At 39.5% G+C, this 23,246-nt stretch overlaps 1 protein-coding gene across 1 annotated transcript in view; it reads right to left on the reverse strand.

Moving 5' to 3' along the window:
* The window catches only part of lyst (lysosomal trafficking regulator), a 61,334-nt gene extending 39,961 nt beyond the window's left edge, over positions 1-21,373 (reverse strand). Inside the window, exons 1-3 of the mRNA XM_004559733.3 lie at positions 20,847-21,373; positions 11,367-11,458; positions 4,511-4,709 (exon numbers count right to left, since the gene is read on the reverse strand). Of these exons, the coding sequence (XP_004559790.1) occupies positions 4,511-4,709; positions 11,367-11,458; positions 20,847-20,927 (372 nt within the window). The 5' untranslated portion in view covers positions 20,928-21,373. The remainder of the gene's footprint in view (positions 1-4,510; positions 4,710-11,366; positions 11,459-20,846) is intronic.
* Positions 21,374-23,246: the final 1,873 nt, after the last annotated feature.

Raw genomic sequence — 23,246 nt, forward strand, 5'->3', positions numbered from 1 at the left:
TATAAGCACTTTTATTGAATTAGTTATTTAATCTCCAATGCAAGTGCGTCGAGGAGCAATGTAGCAGCTACATGACAGACTTACTTCTGAGACCTCGGGGAGCTCATGTCTATCCAGGGGATTCCTCCTCCAGGTGTTAATTAAAAATGATAAACCTACTCTTTCATGTGTGAATTAAACAGCTTTCTGATTTAGCAAAAACATACAGGATGTTTAGTTTATAGCGCACGCCGACTTAGACTGCATTAAAAAAAGTGCAATCCATTTCATTCCAGGATCATTTTGAGCATTTCAAAGTATTATATTCAGCTACTACTTTTTACAAATATGCATCTCCATTTATTGCAAAAGGTACATTTTGGATAATGAAGGGAGAAAATAAGCTGTTCTTCTCTTAACGATTCATAATAGAAGAGTATGAACACAACACCAAACACCTTTGCTGTGGAAATGCCCAAAGGAGAGTAATAATAGCATCCTTGGCAGAGGATGAAGTCCCACTCCTTCTGTGTTTCTAATTGGTGCTTCTCTTAGGTTTTTTCTGGTCCAGGGGTAAGTGAACATTATAGCCACAACTGTTTTCAGTTCTTTTTTGTCTCAAGTGTACTTGTTATTGAAATGTGAATACAGGGTAAGAGATATGGCCAACGTGCCTATTTGCCTTGGCTCAAAACATCGGTGCTCCAGCGCAACCTTTGATGGTTCTGTTCTTTAGGACATCTCCAATTAGGGCTGAACGATATATCGCATTTGCGATAATATCGCGACATGATCAAGTGCAATTTTCTAACCGCAAAGGCTGCGATTATACTCTGGACATGTCCAAATTCATGGGCTGCATCCTCCTGAGGCCGCATTTGTAGACCGATTACGTCACAGCGACGCGCCGAAGGCTGTCCAAATTACTACCATATCCCAAAATTCATAGCGCGGCCCAGCCAAACTCCAGTTTCCAGCAATGGCGGCCGCTACTAAGTTTTAAAATTACTCATACTAATCTTTCTGGGTCACAAAATAAACTTTTAACATATTTTCAGGCGAGAAAGTAGTTGTGTAAACATCAAATATCTGCTCGGTTTATCAAGATATCCCATATTTGCAAAAGTGCTTCGACGTTTTCAGAGGCGTCTGCTACCCACCAGCTCGACAGCTAGCCGGGAGCTCGAGGGTTACTGATGCGGCCGAGAACGGCACAACTCCCGGCACATCATTTTCAGATCACCGCGGAGTTTCGCTGCTCGGGTTAAACGTAATATATAAGTCACTTAGACAACCTAAAAATGTTATTGTTGGGCTTTTTTCAGTGTTTTGTTTGTTCGTGAGTAAATCGGTTTGGCTGAGATTAAAGTTATTAGATTAGATAAAATAAAACTTTATTAATCCCCCGGGTGGGTTCCTCCTTGGTTTTCACACAGCTGACTAAACGTCAAACAGAAAACTTATTAAACAGAAGTATGAGACAGTCGAGAATTTACACCAGTGTCTGGTTATATTTTAGATAGCAAGAAGCAGACGGCCGAGTTTATTAAACTCCACCGAGACAGCGGTGACGCTAATCAGAACTAGACCGTCCAATTTCACGCCTTTAAACTTTAAAGGTGTGTTTGTGTGTGTGTTTATACAATTGCTATTATGTTTGCACTTTATGTGTAATGTTACTGACTGCAGAGATCAGTAAGATGTGTGTATTTTTTATTTATTAGTTTTATTTATTTAATATTATTTTTTAATTGAATGACTGTCTAGTAGTTCACAGATGTCGAAAAACTGAGTGTGGTAAAGCCACTGATTTTTTTTATGTATATTTCTGCAATCTGCACATTGTACTGACTTTCATTTTAATGTTTACACCAGGGTTCCTTGTCAGCACTTTATGCTCAGATGTTTGTAAGCTAAAAATAAACTATTGTGTATGTTCAAATATACTGTTGTGATTGAAGAAGTTAAATAAAAATGTCAGTCATCAATTCATGCATCACCTCATGTCATCATAACAGAGGTCTGTCTTCCAGGAAAGAACAGTTTAAAATTAATGTACTATATGATGTATTGCTTGTCTTTGTTTAATAATACAGAAGACAAAGACCTTAAAAAATAATCGCATATCGCATCGCAATCGCAATATTGGGGCAAAAAAAATCGCAATTAGATTATTTTCCATAATCGTTCAGCCCTATCTCCAATGGGTGTGTCAACGTTAACTGTTTGCAGACAGAAATGACTCACACCGACATTCAGTAAGTAAATGCAAGTCACATATCCAGTAGTATCTTCACTAGATATTCTGTTAGTATTACTCTGGAATTTTTCAAATACTTTTACTACCATTTATTGATGACTTCTGTAATACATTTTTTTCTAGCTGTAGTATATGTAGTAATCATTTGAAAGGTAAACCATTAAGGTGAAATCAAAGAGCCGACACAAGCCTGACGCTTAACACATCAACACACAACCTTAATTTAAAAGGGAACAAAAAATAATTTAATAAAACCCTCAAATCAATAGGATGTTACATGGTTGACTACAGGACTCCTGTTCTGCTAATGTAAAGACTAATAACACTTCTACTGTTAAAGAGAATTTTACAGAGTAGATCTGAATCATCTAAACCAACAGAGTGAAGGTGACACAGTCTGGGAGGACATAACAACTGTGTGGAATAAACACTACTCAAAATACATTTTCTCACACACTAGGTCTTTGATTTAAAACCTGATTTGTTCGAAAAGTTTAAGTTCTTCATAATGTGTCTCTGAAGGCTTTATTCCACTTGGGATGCTGCTGATGCACACAGCTGCACATGGATGCTTTACACTGAAGGCTTGGACAAAAATAGAAAATTTGCTTCAAATTAGCTAAAAGATATGAATAACATGAGGCAGTGGGGACACTGACAAACAGTTCTTTTTTTTCAAGAAAACACTTGATATAGACAGGTCATTTTTCCCGAAATCTTTTTCTCACACAAACTATCAAGGGGAAGCGCTCCAGCAGTCATGTGAAAGCTGCAAAAACCAACCATAAATAAACAAATAAACAAATGAAAAATCTCCTAAACTCTTTCTTGACACAAAAAACACTCACAGACCAAATCAATATATAAGAAACACACAGTGCGCTCCAGTGTGAGCTCCAAGGTGAAGTTGAAGACTGGTACACAAGTGTGTAGGCAGAAAAAACCCTGCACTCTGTCATAGCCTGGTGCCAGTTAACAGAGGAAACAAAAACTGTGTCTAAAAGAGGCACATCCTATTTAACAGGAGCACCACAAAAAAGGCCTCAACTTACCCTCATAGACAGTGGGTAGGAAACTTTGGCCTTCATTTATTTCTATGTACTAATATTGTTCAGACCACATCACAAAGAATTTTCCGAGGAATTGTCTTTTATGATCTATTATAAAAATGCACACACACAGTCTAGCTATCTTTGTGAGGACCAAAATCTGCATTCTACTATACTTACCATCACTTGTGAGGACACACAAACGGGTCCTCACAAATTTGATGGTATTTAAAGGCATTTTGAGGCTCAAAATGTGGTTTTAGTGTCAGGGTTACAATTAGGTTATGTTTAGGTTCAGGGTTAGGCATTCATTTTTAATGGTTAGGGTAAGCAGCTAGGGAAAGCATGATGTCAATCAAGGTCCTCACTAAGATAGCTGAATGGGCTTGTGTGTGTGTGTGTGTGTGTGTGTGTGTGTGTGTGTGCGCGCATTTTTAAGTGCAACTCATATATTCTATAAAGACTTGCATCAATAATTTGCATATAGCAGAAGCAGAAAGACCGTCTCTCAGCAATCATTCATGTCATCAACAGCGTGTGGGCATCGCCAGTTTCCTCTTATGATAAAACCGTCTTGTAAGTTGTGCAAACACCAGAAGCAGATGTATTGTAGGAGCCTAAATTGCCTTTGAACAAACAGAAAATACTGGCTCTGTGGTAGTAAAAGAATTGGCTATAATGCCTGGAAGTCCCCTAATGTGAATAAAGGTTCTAGAAGCATAGAAAAGCAGTCAATTCAATCCAGCGTTATTTATATATCACCACATCACAACAGTAGTCACCTCCAGGCACTTAAAAAAAAGCATAGAGAAAGTTACTGACAACCATCAAACTCCAGGAAATTTTCAAATATACAGCATGCTCAACTAAATCCCATCTTGTTCACTCTTAAAATGTTATCGCGTCTTATAAATGCATAATGGTCATTAAATATCTCCATTCTCTCATTTCTGTCATGTGCTTTAACTATATTGCATCTCTCTACTGCAAAGTCTATCTGCAGTTTCTCCTTGATCAAGAGATTAGATGCTGCAAGAGGCGGCAAGTGAAGAGAAATTTGAATCTGATACGCTGGTGTTGGCAAAGCTGCATAAATGATAAATGTTTGTGGGTTCTCTGTAACTACAGCACAGAAAGGTTAACTTTTTGGGGAATTAAATACATAATGGATTTTTTTTTTCTATAATCAAAGTCAGGATGGGTGCACTTGACTTCTCCTTACCTGGTCAATGATCGAGTCCAGGGTACTGAGCAGCAGGAAGCCTCGTCCCCTGACCAGGTACTCGCCCAGAGCCACCATGTGACTTTCCTCCTCATCTTCCTCCCGTGCCTCCGATCTCTGGGCTACCGCACTGCAGAGCTGATGCACATCAGTCAAGAACTCCCGTGCCAGTGTGTTACTGGCCCCACTCATGTCTGAGCTACAACAGAAGACAAACATCAAAACACTCATAAATATTTCGGATTGTAGCATTATAATACTGAAAAACTCTGGTTTCCTTCTTCACAAGCATTAGTGGACAAACAGTAAAAATACACCTTGCTATTAGTGTGTTTGTAACTTAACTCGCTCAGACGAACGATAGTAAATTTCTCTCAAGTAAAAGAAAACACATGAATCACGTGAATATCCGATTTTAGCAAAAGCACTCACTTACGTCTAAAAAAGGACAAAAAACACTCCAAAAACAAACAAACAAATAATCCTTTTGCCATAATATGTTGAGATGGCTGTGAAGCTCTAACTAATGAGACAAAACAAGGATGTAATCACATTAGTTCAGCCTTTGTTTTGTAAAACTGCATTCCCTTTACAATCCACTGGTGACGTCAGATCTACGACACAAAACCATGGGATGAATGAAAAACCGCCAAACCCAACCCCCCTGAAACAGCCAGACTATACAAGGCATTGTATAAATGAGCAAAACAAATCAATGCTCCAATTACGCTCATTATGATCAAACATGAAACTGTTGATTCGTACTGATACCAAATCAAACAGGAAACTGTGCTTATTCTACTAAGAAAGCCATTTAGAGCGGCTCCAGGCTTGTATGTGCATGCCTGCCGCAACCACGTGCAGCATAAGCTGTAAACCACACACCTCCTTCAATCACCGTTTCAGAACAATTTCTGTAACACAGCACAACGCGAATTCAAGACACGGCCTCAGGACTGAGACATGATTAATTCCATCAGACAGATCCAATAACTCAGTGTTCACACTTGGATGTTTACATTTCACCTCTAATCCAAACCTGCGTACAATACAATAATCTACACACAGGAGGGCTTGGTTAATAAAATCTTCAACATGTACTTAATTTAAAAGAATAAAAAACACCCATTTCTGACACAAACCTCTGCAACACGCACAGTCCTTCTTATCTTACCAAATGTTACTGGGCCAAATAGTTTCCTTCCAGTCATCTTTTGTGTGCTGAAAGCTTGACTGCAGCTCTGCTGGCTGTATCTGCATACCATCTCACATGACTACTGACTGAATTTTCTGTTCTGCAGCACAAATTCCATTAAATTGGAATTTCAAATGGAAGCTTTCCAGATTCGCAGCAGATCAGCGTATCACATGAAAGCATGTGATGTCACATGGCGATGGGAGTGGCCCTCTGAGCTGATCAGCCTCCAGTGCCCCATACGAGACCTCAACCATCATTCATTGTAACTGCCTTTGTATCCTCCACTACAACAGCTGAGAGGTTTTCTTTAATGCACACAGAGTCCTGCAGAGGATATGCAGAGAAGGTGCCATAAGGGAAACTATACACACACAAAAAAAAAAAAAAGATATTTCTCAAACTTTTTGCTGCTTTCATCTTTACAAATTAACCTTGCACGGTGATGAATTTGAAATGCAAATTTTAATTACATTTTTCCCCAACTATTTCTAATTATACTTTTCCAATCAGTAAACACCATTTCCGTAAGATATTAAGTGTAAAAAACATGTTTATTTTTTAATTTATTGCAGTTCCAATATTGGTTCTAATTAAGGCCATGAGGTTTACACAATAAATAAATATTAAAAAACAAAAAAATAGCACTGTCGGAAAGAGGAGTGGGCTGCAGATATTCACTGCCGGCTAGACTCAGAAAAAGATAAGGTCACAAGAAGAAAGTAGATGAAGTGAACTGGCTAAAGAAAATAGAAAAGAGAGCGGCACATTTTAGAAAATCCAGCTGCAACACCTGGTTTTGTGAGCCAGGTCTAAAATTTTGCCTTTGTATAGATCTGCCTCTGCTTACAGAAGCTTTCTAACTGTCTCTGAGGACGCTTAACCTTTCCCAAGAAGCCTTCGCTACATTTGAGGTTGCCCACATTGAGCTGCTTTTATTTTCCCATCCTTTAATTTTCAAACGCTTTCAATAACTTGTAAACAAGTTGGGATTTCAACCTGAAATTCTAGAGACTTCCAGAAGTCTGATGTAATAAAGCGAATTGTGCTTCACTAATAGGTGGCACCACAACCTGAAAGCATTTTTATCTCATAACTGGCTGCATGAATTTGCATGTAATTTGGCTTGCATAATGCAGTTGCAACAAATCTAAATTTTTATAAATCTCAAATTGAACCTTTGGTACATGACTAAATATATCAGCTCGTTGACTAAATTTGCTGAATTTGCCAAAAATTGTTTCACAGTTACCTAATTCAAGCCACTCAATTTGCCAAACAACCTTTGGATCTCACATTTTTCAAACACGTCTTACTGTAATTAGTAGTGTGTGTACACAGCATTTTTCATTTCCCTTAATATTTTAACAAAGTTCAAAGCACAGAATATTTTTTAAAAGAAGTAGATAAATTGGTGTACAGTGTTTCAGAAAAATACTACACCACCACCCAGTGTAAGGTTTACGCCACAGTTCCCCTAAATTAAAAGGTACAGTACTGGTAAAACAGTAGTGACAATATCATTTTGTTATGTTTCTGGTGATGTATTACTATTAATTACTGTTTTTAATCCTTGAATTTTCATATTGACTGTTTAAAACAAAACAAAACAAAACAAAACAAATTTGGGATGTTTGATAGAGGTGGGAATCACCATACATCCCACGATACGATATTATCACAATACTTAATGCACGATACGATATTATTGCAATTTTTTAAAAATATTTTGCGATATTCAGATTCTGTACATAAAGGTAAACTTTATCAATATTCATTTTGTCTAATATCAAAGTCTCACACTCAGTCTCTCATTTCAGTCAGTTTTATTGTTGACAAACTTAAACGGTTTGTATTACAGTCTAGTCCAACTTAACTGAGTGCAACCATCTGGTACAATTATAGCTATTCTGAACTATGCAATTTATGAAAACTATGCAGCCCCTTCAGCAACTGAAGAATTTGAAAGTAAATTAAAACAAAATATAATTTTATATTACATAAAAAAAGCTTTAAACTTAAAATAAAACATGTCTTAAATTAAAATAAGTAAACTGTCATGTTTATTGCTGCCAAAAAAAAAAGTTAAACACATTTGGACAGTGAAGGAATGTCAGGATTCTTGCTCAGAAAAAGGATCAACATGCTCTGAAGTCAGAGCACAAAAACCTTTTTTGTAACAAAATATCGATTTCTGCTGTCCCTGTATCGATACATTATTAGCAAACAAAATATCACGATACTACACAGTATCGATTCCCCACCCCTAATGTTTGATTAAGACACCAAATTACATCTCTGAACAGAACATTTTCTTTTACTGGCTGAATTTTATGCTTGATTAATTTCTGAGAAATCCAGTGCCCGACTCAAATTTGGGTATAAAAATGTGAATTTGCTTTATTATTTGCCTAATAAACAATGTAAATTTGAAGCTTTAAACAAGTGTTTGGCAGGTTGCTAAAATATTTCTTTTTTATGACAGTTGGTCTAACAAATTCTTGAAAAAACTGCATGCACCATTTTCTTCCACTGTTATTAGAGATCAAAAATGCTAACAGCTCAAAATCATCACCATGATCAATGTGACAGCTCTGCAAATACACCATCAGTTTACAGCCACCATGTTTAAGAGAGTTTAGCGACAGCTCAGAAAGTTCTTTGTCGTCAATATCTGATCCAATTCACCCGCTTTGTCCTGCTACCACGAGACCTTAAATCGAAATTCAGTACTTCAAAACGATTTCCATGAAAGCTTCCCACTCCAGATGTCAAATTTTAGGTTTACCCCCAGGCCAAAAACTGTGACGTTCTTCACTCAAACCCAGTTATCATTACAGTGGATGCTTTGTTCAGCTTTGTCATTTGAGTCATGCATTGGATAATATTCAAATACAGCTCCCCTCATCTATGAATAAAAACCTCAGTGTCATTGAAAGGATTCCTGTGTGGCATGCACTGTTAACAGACTGTCAGCACTGTTTATCTCCTGCATCTGTAGTTCTGGTTCTACTACAAACAACATGAGATTAGATAATTAGTGCAAATTTAATGCAAAAAAGAAAAGTGTAATGAATTTAAATCTGTCAATTAAGACTTAAGTGAGTTTTCATGGCTTCTTGTAAACAACAACCGGGACAGTGGACTCCGGGCTTATATGTTTGACACAGATTTACACAGAAAACAACAGAAGTCAGTACATCCAGAGTAGTATTACACACTTCATTACTCTATTGTCCAGTTTTCTGGATTTTTAATGGCACATTAAATCCTCTTCGGTGAGGAGGGTCTAAGCATTACACAGATTTTTGAACAGATGCCCCGCTATCTTTAAGGCACTGTTTTTTTGTGAGGGTTGTTTTGCGCGATCGTTCTCGTTTGTATTCTCCATAGGCATTCTACTGGATCAGGTAAGATAGTAAGGTCTTCCATTTTTATCTTGTTTAGAAGCTCTGTGATTTTATCATTGTTATCATTGTGTTCCCTTTTCAGAAGACTAGGAGTCACCTTGTCATCCAGCACCACAGGCATTCGTGGTGTCGTCTCAACAGCACTTAGTGATGTGGCCACTTCACTAACAGGAGTATGCTAGCCTGTCTAAAACATGCTGGACTCCTTCTGACTGAACAAATAATTTTTGGTAATAGTACCGAAGCGCTTCCTGAAATTCAACCTGATTCAATTTAACGTGGACAAAAAAAAATAGTTTTACACGTGGAAGGCACGGACATTTTTCACTGTTTTTTTCACTAGGTTTGCATTTGGCTAGGGTCAGAGTCACTACTGGTAGCACGAGGGGATACAGGGACCCTACAGAGTTGCACAGGTAGTTCAACTCCTCCAGGAAGGCGGGGACATGCGCCATTGCTAGGAGGTTTCCTGTCTCTCCCAGCACAGTCTCAAGAACATGGAGGAGATTCCAGGAAACAGACAGTTAGTCAAGGAGAGCTGGAAATTGCTGTAAAAGGTCCTTAACTAATCAGCAGGACCGATATCTGCTCCTTTGTTCAAAGAAGAACAAGATGAGCACTGCCAGAGCTACAAATGACTCACTGGGGATGGTCTGAGGGCGTGATGTCCTCTAGAGGGCCCTGTGCTCACTGCCTGTCACCGTGGAGCAGATTAGCATTTGCTGTAGAAAACCAGAATTGGCAGGTCCACCACTGGAGCCCTGTGCTTTTCACAGATGAGAACAGGTGCACGACCAGTTTGGTGGTTACCCAGTCCATATCAATATAGATATCCAGCATGATTTCTTTTTGAGATCTAATGTGTTTTTAAAAGAGCTCCTTTAATTTTTTTTTAAGCAGGGTATACCCATAGAAATCAGGGAACTCCAATGCACTCTAGTTTAGTAAATTAGTTTTAATAGAAGTTGAAATGTTTTCATTGACCTAAAGGAGCACCTATATATCTTAGGTTAACCACACAGCTAGAATACATTAATTTCTTGACCATTATCAATACAGACTGACACTGTAATCTTGTCTGTCTGATCATTATCTAAGTCACAGAAATCCAGACCATCACCGATACTCCTGTGACATCTCTTTTTCATATTTAGACCGTGAACATTGTCACTGTGATTGGAGGATTAGCGGTACTATGGTCACTAATCTTCCTGTATCATTTCAGAACTTTGTAAAGGCTTACAGTCAAATTTTTCAATTCCTCTCTCAGTTCTAGTTTTGCAACAAAAAAAAAGAAACAACACTTCTACTCACGTTTGCTCAAACAATTTAAAGTAAAAGGAGTTTATTTCAAAATGCAATCCAAAGCTCTGTTAATTAAGCAAATTAGTGTTCAGTAATTGATCTCACAGAGCAAAACATCAAAACGCCTCAAGCTCGTCTTTACACAAGGACATTATTTTTGGTATTTTAACAATGATTTTTCAGCTGAAGGAACATGTGGATTGCAAATGCTAATGCATCCACTTAATTCTAGGCAGACTGCGTGTGTGTGTGTGTGTGTGTGTGTGTGTGTGTGTGTGTGTGTGTGTGTGTGTGAGAGAGAGAGACCGACTTACCCACACTCAACAGAATACAAACAAGAGGTAAAGAGGTACTCGAGGTTCCTAAAGTCCCACAATTTTCCTCATCAGTATGTAAATCTATGCAGTAAGGTACTCCAAACGCCAATGCACCATGATTACATAATTCCTCAAACCTCTACTATAGAGGCAGGACATAAAAGGATATAAATGTGTCATTTCTGCCGTTCTTTTGCCAAAACAGAGAAAAAGAGGACTAAAATAACTGCACTTCCTGCATGTTTGCACTGCATCCAATCTACGACACACTGGTTCCATTGTATTATTGTAGGGCCTTTATGTTAAAATATAAAGCGCCTTGTGGTGACCGCTGTTGTGATTGGGCGCTATATTAATAAAACTGAACTGAATTGAATATATACATTAAGTTGCATGTGGCCTTGTTTATTCTCTTAAATTTGATTGTTTGATTTTGACAACATAGTTTGAGACACAACTATAGTGATTGTATTATTAGCCTACAATAATGCTAATAAATATGTCTATATGATTCCACTGTTGCACCAGATTTTCGAAAGCTCATTTCATACATAGGCTTTATCCCGGCAAAGTGACACAAATGTCTTATAATGAGGTGTTAAGACACTGACAGAGTGATGAGACCTTACCAGAATTTCAGTGCATCTTTGCTGCTGTGCTTGCAGTGGTGCTGCACGTAGTGGAAGAGACAAAGGAAATTCTCCAGACTCTGAAGGCTGACCTGATAACACACACAGAGACACACAAATGAGACACAAGAGTAGCAACATAAATTAAACCCAGGTTATTATGTACATGTGCTAAAACAAAGAGGACCTGAAAGCATTTTCTTTTAAAGTGACAGCTACTGTAACATTTTTAGGTTTTACAATCATTCGAAATGGTAGCAGAGTCCATTCAATAGTGATGTAAAAGCCTCCAATGTCATTATGTGAGCGTATTGCTCCAATATAGATTTTTCAGGTCAGATAAAGTGCTGGGAGCCAGTATATTTTCTCTCTCCTCTCTAACCTCCTACTATAAAAGCACCGATTTAAAACACATTCAAAGAGAAAAATAAGTTACCAAAATTACAAGTCCTGTAGTTATAATATTTCTGATGCCATTTTGATGAAAATAACCACATTTTCTTTTAGCATCTTTCTAATATAATCTTTGCCCCAACTCCATAAACTTATTAGCAAAGTGAAAAATTAACACTTTGAACAAAAGGTCTGCCCTACTGGAGAGCACTATGAAAGTTCACAATTAACAATATTAGCAATAAAAGTAGTAAGCTTAATAGTACTGAGGCATCTATCAGTGTAGGGAAACAAAGACCATATAATGATGAATCTGTTTTGTCACAGTGCAGCGGTCAGAGCCTGACCGCCAAGCACAAATCTGTCATTAGAGCTGGAAGGCAACAGGAACTTTCTTACCGGTAAGACATGCCATCTGACCACTTTTAACTGCATTACTTTTCTAGGATAGTGTGTTAATACCTTGCCAACAGACGGGTGAACCACTAAGCCAGCATACTGCTGTCTCCTATGCTACACAGGAGCTAGCTTTACGCCTCCGCTAATCTGATACCGCTGACTGGATTCATTCAGGCAACACTGATCCCTGACTGATGCGGCTGCCCCGAGTGTCTGGGTCACAAAGCCAAAGAACAGACACCACATACTACATTACACAACAAGATCTACAAGCTTAGGGTGATCCCTACACTGCTTTTTGGAAGGTATGGTTATTAAATGACAATCCCCACAGCTGGTCCATTAAAAATAATATAAAGATGCATTTAAATCCTTCAAATAAAAGATAAATCACATGCATGGAATATATCAACATAGACCTGAAGGAAAAACCGCGCATTTTGGAAAGAAAAAGCAGAAAATAAGCACACTTGTTTTTGATTTGTCTTCATTTTTGTCACGAGCCCAGTATTAGCCCTTAAATCCCCCAACCCCATCAAAACAACGATAGTTTGAAAAGATCTTTATCTTTGGATAAAAGATTATGTCAAGCACCTTGAACAGATTCATTGCAAAACAGTCTTTTATCATTACACAACTTACAGTACGACATGACAAAACAATAAAGCCAAGTGATGTAAAGCATCACTTTAACAAGTAAACTTGGCGACAGTTAGAGTGAAAGTGTGATTTTCTCACACGCTATGATTGAAACACAACGGGGGAAAAGTTTCACATCGGTTATTCAGGTGCTGAAGTTCTATTACACCTCAGCTTTTGACGCCAAGCATCACGTTTAGCACAAGGACTGAGGCTATTTTCTGGCATCACTGCTCTGCTACCCTACATTTAGGCGAGAAGTCAACTTCCTTCCTGTGTCATAACTGTCAAAAGGAGGTTATTTACTCTGTTAGCTTATGTATGGTATGAAACAGATTTTACATGTGTGTCATATGGTCAAAAGCATGTAGACATTTAAGGCAGGTGTCTTACACTGTGAGGTACCAGATGATGAAGGTGCAAAGTTGACCACACTCACCAGGGTCAGGGAGGGTCAGGGAGGGTGATACTTCAACACCTGAGGCAACAACCCACCTAAGCACTGATGTGATGGGTGGATGGGGGAGGGGTCACTGCACATCAGGGGGCTGGACAACATCATACAGAGCAGACGGGAAAGGGAAGAAAAAGAAATGCATGGAGCATGAGAGAGACAGGAAAGGACAAGGGGGGGAAAAAAACATGAGAGTGGACAAGAGCGTAAAGGTGAAAGAAATAAATGCAGCAACAGATGAGAGCAAAGATAAACAGAGGAGGTGACTGGCAGGAGATCAAAGCTTCAAGCTCGCAAAAACTGTTATTAGTTTGATAAATAAGCCCTGAAGCAATGCTGGAGCTGTGCACGCCGTCTATTAAATTAATCTTCCGAAATGAGGATCTAAAATGACTGTGTTTGTCCTCGTGTTATCTTGTGTACCTGTGTTCTGGTTGTATTCCTCATATGGGAAAGGGAAACTGAATGGTTCGAGATAACATCTCCCAGCAAAGGTTTGTTTTTTCCTCCGAGGCTCTAATCCAATATTACAATGCACTCAGCACCAAGCAGCCAGCGTGATTTGATAATGGAGAGACTGCCAATAGCGATTAATGCAGCTTAGAAGGGAAATCAGCAGTTCACAAAGCTCACTGAACACATCTCTGTAAACAAAAGGAAAGTTCTGACCTTTCCTCTGCACCGACTTCTTTATTCGCTCATTTGTCATGTAGACGTGGGCAGGCTATCCAGGTCGGTTGACACTTGCCGCTACAGATTTCCATTACTATCGCTTATTTAAGGTGTTACTTTCTGTTTTGCTTGCGACAGTAGAATACATTAACATAATTTAACCACAGGTAACTTTGGTTATGTCGACCTTTCCTTTCATCTTCTCTCGTGGACTGCCACTGCACATGTGTAAGATTAATTTGCTTAAAGTAACACACATTTAAGTAAAAATAACAGATTCAAATCAGACTTCCCTTCTCTACTACATGGGAGGTATACATGATTCCAGCTGAGACTCTGACTTTCCATAATTGCTTTGATACAGTTGCTGTGACTTGTGTCTTTATCCAATTGGTGATCATGGGAGACCTAGTCATGGGAGTGTGATGGGTGAGTCACCCATGCTTGTACAGACTTTTCCTCTCAAGCTCTGCTTGGATAATTGGGCAGTCTACAACTTGGCAGAGGCGCGGAAAGCGATGTGATCCTGTCCTCATGAGAGAGGACGTGTAGCGTTAGTTATGCAATCTTGTTTGTTTTTTTTAGTTTGAGATCTCAGCTGATTTAATTTGACATTTGGGTGATGAGCATCATGAGAAGCCCCTAACGTTACACATTTCCGCTATGAGTCAGAGAGCAGAATCCTTTCATACAAGATCATAAATAACATAATAAAATGCTCCCCCAACCCCGTCCAATAAGACACAGGCAAAATATCAGGTAGCCACAATTTAAAAAAAGGTAGCATGTTGGTGTTTTTGCTACTCTCAGATCTTCGCTGTCACAAACAGTGACCTTTGTTTGAGCATAGCCACTGTGCAGGAAATGAAAATCTGTTACTGTCTGCTTCATTGTTTTCATGACAGGGAAATAGCACGCAAGCTGGTGTTAAGTCAAAATTACAAACCAAGCAACCTGCTCTGGCCTTTCTCTTCCCCTGTGGCCTGAGACACTGTGTTTTTTGAGGAGGAATCTGACTTAATAACAAGCCACCGGGTGGAAAAAGCTGAGGCATAGCAATGGCTGGGATCTGACTCAACCCCAAACCAGAGAGATGAATAATTCATCCATTCAGCCAGTGGTTTGGAACAGCCCCGGAGACCAGAGCGAGCAGGAGTCAGGCTGAAGCTAAAGGGCAGAACAATGAAAGCAGATGTGAAACAAGTGTATGGTCAGTCAGCAAGCCCAACAAAGCAACTTCACTAAAATTGCGATGATAAACAATGCCAACAGCAGCCTGTCAAAGTGTGATGATCACAAGACAGCACGATCAGATCCGGCATGATCTGTAGCACTTGAATTAAAATTCAGTGGTGAATCACTAAACAGTGAAGTATCGGCAAATCACTGAGGATCAAATGATTTACCTACTGTGTTGACAGATGTTAGAAATGAGTAATCCTAAAACTTCTATTGTTTATTCAGCACTGAAGGACAGAAATGGTGCACTGGAAAAAGCATTTTGTTAGATAAACTTGTTCAACTGCTCATTAAAGTAAATCCTCCAATCACATCATCAGCTCAGTGAATTCAGGCATGCAGACGTGGTGAAGATGAGCTGCTGGAGATTAAACTGGGCATCAGAATGGGGAAGAAAGGAGATTTCAGTTACTTTGATCACAACATGAGTGTCTGTGCTAGACATGCCCATTTAAATATTTCAGAAACTGCTGAGCTACCGAGATTTTACCACACAACCACAAAAACAGAAAATATCCAGTGAGCAGGAATTCTCTTTGCAAAAAATGCCTCGTTGATTCCCGAAGTCAGAGGAAAACTCCCAGACTGCTTTGAGCTGACAGAAAGGCAACAGCTACTCAAATAACCATTCCTTACAACTGAAGTATGCAGAAGAGCATCTCTTAATGCACAGCACATCAAATCTAGCTGCAGACGGGCTAAAACAGCAGAAGACCACACTGCCATTCCTGTCAGCTAAGAATGGGAAACTGAGGTTATAAAATCCCACAGACTCATCAAAATTTGAAAAACAGTGTCCCAGCTGATGAGTGTCGATTTCTGCTTTTGCATGGTAGTGTTAAAATTTGGCATAAACAGAGCACAAATCCATCCTGTCTTGTATCGACAGCTACATGTGGTCAGTCCATTAGTGTCAACTAGCCATCTTTTAAACACCGCAGTGTTGCTGCTGATCTTTTTCACCACAGTTTACCCATCTTCTGATGGCTGTTTCCAGAAGGATAACGTGCCATGTCACAAAGCTCAAATCACCTAAAACTGGTTTCTTCACAATAGGTTCTTTGAAGTCAAATGGCCTCCATAGTGGAACGGGAGATTTGCATCATGCATGTGCAAACCTACAGCAGCTACGTGATGCCACCACGTTGATATGGACTTAAATCTCAGCAAGTTACACAAAAAATAAAGGTAGTTCTGAAGGTAAAAAGACATCCGATTCAGTATTAACAAGGCATAACAAATAAAGGGCCTATGAAAAAGTAAAATCAAGTTTTTAGGCGTTTCTCTAAATGTAATATTACTGTTACCGGTCTGTTTTGATGGGCTTGCAAAAAAGCTCTGGAGTGTCCTACTTCCATCAGTGACGCTGAAGATGCGTCTACATCTTGACTGAAGTCCACCTCTGCCTAATAAATTAATTCACTGGACCTCAGTGATCTGATTTATTTGTGGGATAAGTCTAAAACAAGAAAAAAGAAAAGACCTTGAAGTGGTCTCTAAATGCATTACATCTTATTGGTCCACGTGATTCTGACACATTAGGTATGACAGGACAACCTCCGAGAAGCTCCCCCACCACCCGAGGTTAGGAATTACTAACACTGAAAGCATAAAGATCGAGAACTCTCCAGCATAAACTTAGTGGTTGTCATTTTTCAGTTACTCACATAAATTTCAAAATCACTAATCTCAATTATGGTAAGAAAGAACTGAACATTCGTTTCTGACTACTATGAAGATGAATGAGATACACCGATAAGAACTTACATTGCACAAATAGATACACACAGTTCAAAAATTACCACCAAATATTCTTTAGTGAATAACTTAGGGTTAAACTAAATATAGCATTGCAGATATATGCCTTATAGACCATTTAGTGTACTTCACCCTAAAATGAAAAGAAAACACTATAATTGGGCAACCGTGGCTCAGGGGGTTGGGAATCGCATCTGTAACCGGAAGGTCGCCGGTTCGATCCCCAGGCTCTCTGTCCTGGTCGTTGTGTCCTTGGGCAAGACACTTTACCCTACTGCCTACTGGTGTTGGCCAGAGGGGCCAATGGCGCGATATGGCAGCCTCGCTTCTGTCAGTCTGCCCCAGGGCAGCTGTGGCTACAACTGTAGCTGCCTCCACCAGTGTATGAATGTGAGAGTGAATGAATAGTGGTATTGTAAAGCGCTTTGGGTGCCTTGAAAAGCGCTATATAAATCCAATCCATTATTATTAATTAATTATTTTTCCATTTTTACTGCTACAATTACATTTCCTGTACTGCTATGAGTTCAATCGTTTGCAAGACAAACAGCACAGCATAAGGTCTCAGTTAATACAATCACAGAAATAACATTGACAGCACAGCCTTTAACCAAAATATTCTAAAAATACGAGGATGGCACAGTTTTTTCCCCTCACTGTTCAGTCCTGACAAGCCAAATAACAAACACTGGGGATGAAAGTAAAGCAGCACTGCCATCTTTACTCTCCTTTTAGTATTCACCACATTTTTGCCTCATGCTTTGCTCGACAAGTTTAATCTTCTTTAGACAAGGATTCAGTGCTTTACCACAGCATGAATGAGATGCACAGAACAGAACTCGGAGAAGTAATAACAAGTGATGTGGGTGGAATGTGTGGCTGTCCTTATTTAAAACAAATAATTAATAAAAACAATTAAAACAAAACAAACATACCATTTTATCAGCTTTAAACAAAAGTATCTGCTGTCACATATTAATTGACACCTCACAGACAGTGTAATTAACACTACAGCCCATAATTTGTAAACTGCCAAAACCATAACTCACAAGATGTGTTCATCCACCGTGCAGGAAAAGACTGGTTATCCACATTTATGCAAAAAAGCTAAAGCCAAGCGGACCTTACATGAATTCAAGACCAACTGGTTCAGTTAATGGAATTTTAAGTAGTTCAGGAGTCATACAGAGCAAGCAAAGAGATCACTTAGCTGAACCCCCTTTGTGCCAAAAAGCAAGAAAAAGAGAAGTGCTACAAACACCTCACTTTGGTGTTTTGAAACATCCTGTTAGCTCATAATGAAACTTAACTATCAACAGGCAACCTGTTTTCTTGCCTGGCTCCTCGCCAGGCAGCCATTCTGCTAAATGGACTCTGCTCATCAAGATTCAGAGAGACTGGACTGAATGAAAAATATCCTTTCGGATCCTTCGAAATATCCTCTTTGTAGCAGATCACACTAATTCAGTAGCTTTGGCTCCATTAGAATGAATGCATAGAAAAGCTTAATGTCAGTAATCCTGTTATACTGAAGCTATGATACATGCGCACACCCTTGGTAAATACCACCAATTCAGCACAAGAAGTGGCTGTGGTTATGCCATATTGCTGTCATCTAAATGGTAATATAATGTGCAAACTAGGAGAAACTAAGTGACAAGGGGCAAAAAGAGGCAGCAGTATCAATCCAAACGTTCTACTCTAACCAGTTTTGATTTTTTTTTAGTAACTGCCTATCTCAGCTGTCATAGGGTTTGAGATGGGGTGCACCCTGGACAGGTCACAGTCCCACTGTGAGGCTAAATCCTACAAAGAAGCAAGATATTTGTTGAGTGCATAACTCTGAGACACTAAAAGCTAACACCCACATTAAGAACGCTCAAGTTACCAGTGATAAGTATGCAAATTTCAGTGGCCACATCTAAGGTCGTCCTTGTGGCATTTAAAATAAATAAATAAATAAATAAATAAATAAATAAATAATATAAATCATAGAGAAATTGTATGTCTTTTGTCTTTGCAGCTTCATAAAAATCTGTGATTACGTGGAGCATAAACAAACTCGCACTGTCTGCTTTCTCAGAAGAGAGTGACGATCGAGCCACAAGAGGAAACAGAAAGAGGAACACATCGGTCAGGGTTAGCCCACCCAGCACTTATGTTAATGACCACGGTGATTGCGCTGTGAACAAATGATGGAAATACAGGGTGTGAAATTAGTCCTGAAACACCTTAAGAAGAAAAGCAGAGAGAGGCATGAATAAAAGATGATAAAAGTGAGGAGCTGCTGCAACACCGGTATATTTCACACCTTTTTTTGTGCTCTCTTATTGATTGCAGCAGGAGAAGCTGTGTTTTCCCTCCCCTCTTCTCTAGAAGGTGTGATCACAGAAATGGATGCAGAGCAGCACAACAGAGGCTTGCTTCTGTCAACGGTTGGACATTTCCCATGATCGCTTTGTTGTGTTTACCTGTAGACTGACTGCCATGAACAGAAGATGTCACTTTGGGTGAAAAGGATGGAAAGTAGACGCTCTTGCACTGACGGGGTTGGCGGAATGAGCTGCATCTGTGTGCTGCAGGCTCAATCAGGAGGACAAGCTACAGGATCATAACACAGGACAGGACAGCTGTGCTCACCTAACCATCTCTCTACACACAGACTTGCATGGCACTTTGATCACTGGGAAGCTGACAGGTGGAGGAGCGCACACAGTTGTCCCATGAGATTCGTCACAAGTGACAAAAGTTACCAGTAATAGAAAGGCTGAGCCTGCCTGGCACACTCCAAGTGTTGCAACAACTGAGAAAAAGCCAGCACCATTCCTCCTGCTGATATCCTAATGCAGACTAATGTGATTAACAAAGCAATGAAGCATTCTACACCAGCAAAGACATGATGACTATGGAGGAAGGAAGTCATTATTTCCAAGAGAGAATAAACCCTCAAGGCTTTCTAAACACTAATTAGCTTTAAAAATGATAGTAGGTCTGTCTTTAAAAGGACAAATCACACATGATTAATCAAAAGTAATGGGGTACATTATGAGTGAGTGTGCCTCTGTGTGCGCGCGAGTGTGTACTCTTAGATCCGCAGTCTGAACCTAATCCAAGTCTCGTGATCTGGATGCCGTTCATTCCCTGACAGAAAGAGGGGGATGAAAGAGCTGCAGAGATCTGACAGTTTTCAGAACCGCTACCACATATGCACAGGATACAATGAGATAGAAAGCAAAGCACCTTTATGCAGCGCCAACAGTGAATAATCTGTGGTTTACACCTGCCTCCACCTCTGTGCAGTGACTTAATGCTGGGCCTACGCAGGCCTCTGGTGTGCACCAGCCAGATTTCTGGCCACTTAAATGATATCTGGGGACCACCAAGGTAAACCAGAGGGTTTAAGGTATATGCAAAAACACATCGGAAGTCATTTTCTTTGATAGTCAGTGACTCTTCCCCTTACCCACTTTTCATATGCACATGTATAATTCTGCACAAAATTCATACTGGAGCATTTTGCCTAAACGTGTTAGTGAACACTGACCTCGGCACAGCGAGGGCAAAAATGAGAAGCAAAGTATTTCTGGATAAGATTACCTTATTCATGAGTTTATCTAGGTTAAAAGCGTTCATATAGCACCTGTCACAGAACAAACTCTTGCTATTCAAGCATAGAAAGCACACTAACTTCGTATCGACTCAGCCCTTTGAATGAAATCCTGGAGAGAACCGGTTTTGCAACTGTATCGTGATTGAAAACAAATAATTTGTCTCTATCAGAATAAACAAGATACATGGCTGTCTTCAGACCTTTTCCCAAGTACAATGACATCATCTTTTTTAAGGACCTGCTCCTGTAAAAAGTAAGCAGCACCACCACCCAAAGAATGATCTCTGACGTTACACTCCTGCCAGAAGCGCCATACCTGGAGATCGGCTCCTTGCAGTCTACAGTCCATATACTTTTCCCACGCATAGCACAGATCCGTCTCCTGTGGACTGGCCATATCGTCCACACTTCCAGATACAACACCAAGTCTGGTTGAAGAAGTTAGGAATCAGAAAGGTCTCCTCTGGGGTTCTTTCTCGATCCTCCAGGTGGCTGGAAGTGCCCCGGGATAACCCGAACGAAGCCCCAAATCTTCTTCGGAGTCTTTCATAGCATATTCACTGCATCGCTCTGCCACTTTTAAACTGGGCTTCTGCTGAAAAATACAAAGTCTGATGGGTTAGCAAAGCAGAATTAGCTGGCAATGCCGCATTCACTTTTGTCAACAAACGCAGATACACTAACAGTTAAAAACAACAACAAAAAACCCCGCACTTGAACCATAAACTTCGCCCAAGCGAGTTTGACACGCTAGGGCATTACCAAAACAAAACGGACACTAGCCATACAGACAGCTAGCTAGCTAGGTATCTGACAGAACTGCATGAAGTCTTTAGGCAGCGACACACATCCCATTTCCGGCGACAAATTGTGTTTTCAAAATAAATGCACCCACATTTATATTGCAGTAAAAGAACATCGATAATCCGAATCGCAAATAAACTGAAAATAAAATATCCAATTTGGATGCTTGCTGTATTCAGTCAGTATTAAACGGTTAAATTACACTCAAATGTAATTTGTATGTTTATATTTAAATTTTCGTTTCAAGTGTGTTATGGAAATATTCAAATGCAGAGACATCTAGGTTTCATACTGAGATAAAATAAATATATAAATTGCAAGTGGTAACTCTGTAATGTGGCTATTCCCCTCCTCGGAACTGGGCTTTACTTAAAATACATATACTTTACATCGCACGAACGAGTTAGATATATTTTGAAAGTTCATCTCCGTTAGCGTGTTTATAGTTGTGGCTAGCTTGACCGAAAAAGAAACAACCCAGCAGCTTCGGTAACTTTAAAAAAATGTCCAAATAAATGCCATATTCTCCGGAGATACGCATTACCGACTGACTTTATGAGCGTTTTTTAACGAATAAAGTAGCTATTCCGGAGTTCTTGGCTCTTTAGCCAGCAGCCGTGACGTTAGCGGCTCTGCTGATTGTTGCATCGCACCGTCCTGTGTACGGCAGCTGTCAAAACTGTATCACAGAGCGACCAACACATCTTCAAGAACATCCAAAACAAGCAGGTGCTATGGGTATAGCCACGTATCTCTTACATGTATGATATTTACCTGTAATAAGAAGAATTAATTTTATGACATACCTTCGTTTTCCCCCAAATTAACCCAGCTAAAGCTAGCATCCATCCAGCACTAAAGATATTGGGTCGTTAAGCCCTCAGCTCTGACTGCAAGACAACTCCCTCTACAATACAGCCCATTTAGTTGGCTGCGAAGAACCTCCTAGAATCCAAAGAGAAGTCATAGCAAATGTTTTGTAATAACACCCAAACAGGTACACTAATTTCGCGATTTATTTCCTTGGAAACTATTAATATGATCTAAGACTTAATATGGCTGTGCGTAATGCATAATGCATGTTTAGCCCTTGAAAGCCAAATAGTTAGCTTAAGTTTTCTATGCGCTGATCAGCTTTTTTCCTCAAAGACTTGTCTGAGGGTGCAAATGACCATTTTGTTATTAAGCGCTAACGGTCTGTGGAGTGCCCACTGACTGCTGTTCTGCTCCCAATTGGATAACACGCAAATCATTTTCCAATCAATCAAAGCTTTTAGCCCAGGGAATGGTGGTGCGTTTGGGGAAGCTCTGTAGATGGCAGAACAGACTGGCAAGCTAATTCATTTTTTCCCCTAAAGTGTAATTTGCTTGTTTGTGCATATCAAAGTGAGAAGCCGCCACACTCGAGACAATTGTCTAAAAATCCCGGCGTTAGGTTATCTTTCTTGCAGATTAGGGTTATTACGAGTATGAAAATGTAGTTGAACTACTTATAAAGTTAAACGAATCGACTGAGGTAATTTTTGCGTAATGACGAATGATTGATGTGTTTAGTGAAAAAAAAGAACAAGGATTTGCTGCTTTTATTTATTTTATGGTGACATTACTGTGGGCTTCAGGACACTGAATTCCCCCCCCCCCCCTTATTCATACATTTTAATGGACAGCTGGTAATCAGTGAAGCAAGACAAGCACATCTGTCACAGTTATGAAAAACAGAATTAGCTACTTGGTTCTGGTCACAATCTCCCCTGCTGTTCCTTACCCGTGGCTTGACAGATGGCCAGTAGAGGTTGGCGGACTGAACCAATAGTATCGATTCCAACGCTGGTATTGGTATCAGATCAATAGTAGCACGATAGAATCGATACTTTTTTTTCTATCAAACATGCACTTTGAAAAATATCTGAAC

Source organism: Maylandia zebra, linkage group LG13, assembly GCF_041146795.1.
Source record: "Maylandia zebra isolate NMK-2024a linkage group LG13, Mzebra_GT3a, whole genome shotgun sequence".
Taxonomy (NCBI): Eukaryota; Metazoa; Chordata; class Actinopteri; order Cichliformes; family Cichlidae; genus Maylandia; species Maylandia zebra.